This window comes from Scomber scombrus, chromosome 13, assembly GCF_963691925.1.
Source record: "Scomber scombrus chromosome 13, fScoSco1.1, whole genome shotgun sequence".
Lineage (NCBI taxonomy): Eukaryota > Metazoa > Chordata > Actinopteri > Scombriformes > Scombridae > Scomber > Scomber scombrus.
Genome location: NC_084982.1, coordinates 16,422,097 through 16,428,096, shown reverse-complemented (window position 1 = coordinate 16,428,096; position 6,000 = coordinate 16,422,097). Strand labels below are relative to the sequence as shown.

At 40.1% G+C, this 6,000-nt stretch overlaps 1 protein-coding gene across 1 annotated transcript; it reads right to left on the bottom strand.

The window, feature by feature from the left end:
* Positions 1 to 422: 422 nt before the first annotated feature.
* On the bottom strand, positions 423 to 1,575 carry hoxd4a (homeobox D4a). Its single transcript, XM_062431235.1, has 2 exons — positions 1,152 to 1,575; positions 423 to 721 (listed from the first exon to the last, which is right to left on the bottom strand). The coding sequence occupies exons 1-2, from the start codon at positions 1,558 to 1,560 to the stop codon at positions 423 to 425; spliced, it is 708 nt and encodes a 235-aa protein (XP_062287219.1). The 5' UTR covers positions 1,561 to 1,575.
* Positions 1,576 to 6,000: the final 4,425 nt, after the last annotated feature.

Here is a 6,000-nt window from a genome sequence, read left to right as displayed (position 1 = left end):
GTGTGAGTGTAATTTGAACGAATGGCTTCCTTGTTTTTGAGTGAAAGATATTTCAATCTTTCAACACCAGCGTGATTCCACGTGAGAAGAGCAGAGACACTTTTGTTTAAATCCATAAAATGTCCTCAGAGGGGGAGGTGGTCCAAAAGAAGAAGTTTTTGTCTTTTGAAGAAATTAAAACAAGCAAGAGGCTCAACTTTAAACCTCTCAGTTATAAACACTGATTGATTTTTCTGACTCAAGCCTTGAGCCTTGTCAACACTGCTGGGGTCATTTTGGTTAAATAATTATAATTAAAAAAAATTAAAAACAAAAACAAAAAAAGGCTTAAAAAAACGACATCAGCCCATGCAAAAAAGTCAGATGCAACCTGTGTCTTTTTTATGTACAGTTCATTTCTAAAGATAAGACACCCTCCTCTCTTATAATGATGTGATATCAGTCTGGTTATCCTTCTGGATGCTCTGCAGATGGCTAGAGGCTGGTGCAGATCTGCCCTTGGTGTTGGGTAGTTTGTGATCTTTCTTCCATTTCATCCGTCTGTTCTGAAACCAGATTTTGATTTGCCTTTCGGAGAGACAAAGAGTGTGGGCGATCTCGATCCGTCGCCGCCTGGTCAGGTACCTGTTAAAATGAAACTCCTTTTCAAGCTCCAAAACCTGCTGCCGAGTGTAAGCTGTTCTGGACCGTTTGGGCTCAGGTCCTGTGTAATCCGGGTTCACTGAGAGAAAGAAAACAAACCAAAAAAAAAAAAAAAAGGAAAAAAAAGAGAGAGAGAGAGAGAAAAGAAAAAAGTCACCAAATGGACCATTGCAGCTTGTAAAGCAAAACAACACAAGGAAAGCTGTCTTGTCTACCCGGGGTGCTCAAACTTCAATACAATTCACACGGAAGCGAAAGCAGGAAATAATGTAATATTTGAACTGGATTTAAGATGACTTGCTGCAGATATAAGCTCCACTACAAGCGGTCAGTGAGTGTTTTCAGAAGCTTTGAGGAGCTCACCTAGCGGCCTATTTCCTGAGCTATAAAAATTTATGACTTGTGTAATTGGCGAGGCCTTTCAAAGACTCCCATAAATATTACACTGAATGATTTCTAAACTACGGGTCTCAGCTGGTCCAAAAGAGAATTATAAGACGAAATCTTACCGGTTGTTACGTGGACTTTCTTCATCCAGGGGTAAACTACTGCAGGCTGCTTGGCTTGTATCCCATTTTGGCTCTTTGTGTTTTGCTGCTGTCCACAAGTCCGGGGTCCGGCCACTTGGACCGGGGCCCCCTGCTCAGTCTGTGCGTTAAAGGGGCTCGGTTGGCTGGGTCTCTCGTGCACATGACCCCGTGGCTGCACTGTGGAGTCCTGCACAGTGGTGCAGCTGAATGGCTGCTCCGTGTAGTTTGACCGTGGGTAGATCCCTGGATGCTGAAAGTCTGTGTCCTGCGATGGACTGAAGTAGTCCGAGCCCTGCTCAGGTATATAGTTATTTTGTGAATATTCCTCGCAGGGAGGAAATTTGGGATCCACATACTTAGAGTTCACCATATACGAACTCATGGCCATTAATTTCTGAAGGTAGAAAATACTAATTTTTCTCGAGTTGTCTTTTTTTCCTCCCTCCATAAAGCCCTCCTACTTGGTGTCAACTGAATAAAGTTAGCGAACCATGTGACCAGATCGGCCAATAGAGGTGATGCTGGTCCATAAACGGGTAAACATACAACTAAAGGCAATTTAATCTAACTTAAGATATACCCAAATTACACTCTTGTGGGATAAATAAACATTACCCTGATACATCTGTGTGCACATGTGGAAAATAAATAGTCACGCTAGGAAAAAAGAAAAAATACACACAATAACCTCTTAATTTAACCTTTAAGTTTCTAATAATGTAAAAACGATGATGAAAAGGAATAAAAAAGCAAGGCATATTGAAACACTTGCTGCGGACTTGGTGGTTGTTTTATCCAAACAGATGTGAAAATAGATCAGTTCCTGAGGCTCTGCTCTGACTTGAAGGCATGGTGTTCAACAGAGAAACCAACAAAAGATACAAAAAGCCCCTTGGCATAAAAGCAGGGAATAATGACTGAGGACAATTGATGGAGACTGTCTTTGTCAAGGAGGGGTCATCCAAAAGTTACACGAATCTCATCACTTCATCTGCTCCCATCCCTTTTGAGAAAAAAACTGTCTCAGGAGCTCATTGGCCAACAGCAGCAGCCTCTGGGAATCAATAATGTAGAGACAGAAACGACTCACAGGAGAGAAAAGCTACAGCTGGACTTTACTGTGAGCTTTTTTACATTTATTTTTTTATGTATTTGATTCCAACATACTGAGCTAAATGGGAACATAGCCTCCTTCCCTAATTATGTTTATTTCCATGTGTAACACTTTGGATCGGATTCCCTTTAAGCCTATAGAGTTTCAACATGCCTATAAGCTCCTCTCATGAAGTATGTGGTGTTGTCAGATTTACTCTCATGCACAAATCAACACTGTGTCACTATAGCGCCTGACAGCACGTCAGGCAACAGACGCCTAACAAGATGGCAATAAGTCAATAAATCGAAGTTTTTTCATCGACCATATACTCCCCTAGAAACGAATCTGTGACTCTGGTTTCATCACACAAATTCGGTTCTACAGGGTATATATAGACGACGGGAAGCTTCACAACCACACAGCACTTCATGTGTAAATGTACTAAGTGGCTTACAGCTTACAGTCAGTATGGACATAAATTTGACAGAATGAATGCTGCACAAGCAAGTGAGAGGCATGATCTGAAGAATCCAGTTATCATCTTATATGTCTGCTTTTATGGACGCTCAGCTGTATTTTGGCTCTGCAGCATTCCCCTTTTTAATATTTTCTCTCCTACAATTATTTCCTTTAGTTCACAGTTCAATTATAGGCTTTGTGTTGTGGGTTTAAAGCACAACTGGTTGCACAGTAGATTCAAATTCAAATTTCAGCTGTAGTATCAGCAGATCCTCTTCGCTCCACCACACCCCAAGTTCATAATAAAACAAAAATACCTAAAACCTTTTTTGGAACTAAATGTAATCTTTAAAGTGTCAGCTCAGAATAAAATTAGGCCTTTTTTCTTATATAAACTCATCAGCAGATACCCGGTCAGATAGTAGTTGGCTAATACTGGAGGATCTTATCACCACATGTCCAGAAGATGAGGCTTGAGGCCACGGAGGTCACACTAAGTCATTTACAAGTTATCAAAAAGTTCAATTATTTTCGGTGCTGCTGACAGCTCAAAGGGTGCAAAAGTTTACCAAGTGCTCGTCAGCCATTAACTCACCACCATGGCAGCCACTGCAAATCCTGCTGAAATACCCTTTACAAATCAATGTGAATGAGTGCTTTTATAAAATATGACCAAGGGCAGCCCAGGCATAAAACCACTTTATAATAATATTACTTTTTGTTAAAAAACATGCGGCTTAAAATCAAGCAAAAAACTAGCATTTGAGTGCGTTACATCAGTCCTAAATTCTTGCAGGACCTACATGACGCAAGTAAGTTTCATTCGGATTAAAATGGTGAAATTATGATCTCAGGTTTTAATTAACACGAAATTTGGTTTTTGAAGCATATTGGCATTTGGCCTTTTAGTTAGGGGGAAAAAGATGTTTTTCTTCTTCGATAAGAAATAAACGTGGAGATTTTTACCATCTGATTATTTACTGGATAATGTGTTAAGTGGTTTAATATAATGTAATATTTTAGCTACAGTTCAACATTTTCAGGCTGAACTATACGGTAAAGTAACATGAGAATAAAACTGAAAATGAAAAGTCCACTTATTGAGACAGATTTTCGGATACAGACTGTGCCATAAAGCTGCTCTGCAAACAAAAAAACAACTAAATATTCGTTCTGACTGCAGTTAAAAGTCAGAAACAGAATCAGTAAAAATGCACATCACATTTCGGGATTTGTTAGACAGCCTGACCTGTCTTTCACCTTGCCCTGCTAGTCCTTCAGACGGGTCAAAGCCGAGATACACAACAAAAGAATGATAAAGTCAGCGTTTCCTGGCTGTTTGTGTTAACCGAAAGCCAAACTAGTTCAGCTTCAGCCTTTTTTCATGACGTTTTACAAGCCTTTTCTGCCAAAAAGCTCTAAAACTGAGCGCTGGAGAGCAGCAGAAAACAGAAGGCCTATTTAATGTAATTTTCTGGCTAAGTCAGGGCGCGTTTTTTCCACTGAGAATAATAGAAAGTAACGATTAAATTGCCTCAATCCGACGAATTTGTTTTTAAAATTATTCTATAATTGTTAGGTCCCATTTCCAGTAATGACAGGAAATTAACCACACAAGGCCTACAGAGGATATGCATTAGGCCTATAGTGACTATAGGCCACATCGTGGGAAAAACAGAAGACAGCTGTTAGTGTAGTTTCTGTAGTAAATTCATATCAATATGGATAAAAACGGAATCCTATATTGTTGAACAAACAATGAATATAAATTGTGACTGACGGACACAACTGAGAACAGCAGATTTATGATAGAAAATAAACTCGTATTGTTTTAAATCGTACAGGCCTCTAAAATATTTCCCCAAATTCTCCCAGAATCTCAGAAAAGATGAGTCTGGTGACTGCAGGTTTAATTATCCGTCTCTAGGCAAATAAACAGCCCAATGCTATCAGCTAACCAAATCACACAACAGCCAATCAGACCGCCAAGTTCAACAACACCATCCAGAAAAACACATCGATTGACTCTTAAAAGCTTTTATACCCAAACCAATATCAAGCAGCATGATAGAAGTCAACTTCTTCCCCCCTTACAACAGCACATTATCATAACTATCTATGGCCCGGGCACACACTGCTGTCGCTTTTAGAGGCAGGAAACAGCAAATACTAGTCTGTGACATCACACGCCCATAGCACCAAGCAAATGATAAAACGCAGCTTACCACATAGACCGCAACACATGGTGCACCACGCAACAAACGCATCCACGAAGGAAAAGTCTGCCCGCTGCAGCTCCCCGCCAAATGAAGCTCTATTCCAACCCATCTGGACCGTCTTACTAATACACAATGAGAATTATATTTTGGCTTGTCAAGTCCCAGGCCATAAAACAAACTTTAATGGCGTCACGTGTTTCCTCGCAGCCATTCACAACACCGCGCAGGCCCATAAATAACCCTCAAAGTTGCACTTACTCAATAAGGCCGATTACACTGATGTGCATTAAGGAAAAGTCGTAGGAATGAGGGAGCTGGTATGTTGTAACAGTGGCATGATAGAGATAGAGATATAGATGGGACCAGAGGTGCACTTAGATAACATAAAGATAGAGCTCATTTTATTTTTAGCATTGTAGTAATTTGCATATTTCATTCAGCCAGCCAGTCATAAAGTCTGGCACACTGATAACTCACTGAAATTAATATTCTCAGCGTAGTTCATGACCTCTTCTCAAGGTATTTAATCTAATAGTTATAACGTATTTTGCCTCCTATACAATACAGTTGCTTATAGCATATTGCTGAAGCTGTTTGACCCCTTCAGTGTTAACAAAAACATCAAACATGCTTTACTTATTTGTGCCCAAATACATTTTTTTTTATCCCCAATGAACCTGCCACCGTAAGACTGATGTCATTCATTTATCCCGACCAATCCCAGAGCGCACATTAATTCTTGCTCCTCCTCTCTTTTCCTGTCCAAACTGGAGAGGGCAGATGATGTTGAGGTTTAGGTGGTGGCCGCTATAGGGGCAGGTACGATAGATGAGGAGGGGGCAAAAAAGAGGCATGTCAATTTTCTTTTTTCTTTTTTTAACATGCATGTCCCAGAAAAAGGTTACTTCCTTGTAGGTGATTTGAGGGCAGACATGTCCTGTTTGGTCTGCAGGGTGTTTTAAATGAAGCAGGTCCCTGCATTGATCCTGCTGTTTGAGAACATGTCAGCTGCTAAGTTTATTAAATATAGCTTCTTTTTTTTTCTTTTCTTTCT

Bases quoted from the DNA above. Each gene is read 5' to 3' on its own strand.
- hoxd4a (XM_062431235.1), bottom strand. From the start codon at position 1,560: ATGGCCATGAGTTCGTATATGGTGAACTCTAAGTATGTGGATCCCAAA. The intron at 722-1,151 runs GTAAGATTTCGT...TCTTTCTCTCAG, and splicing joins GAAAGTCCACGTAACAACCG to TGAACCCGGATTACACAGGA.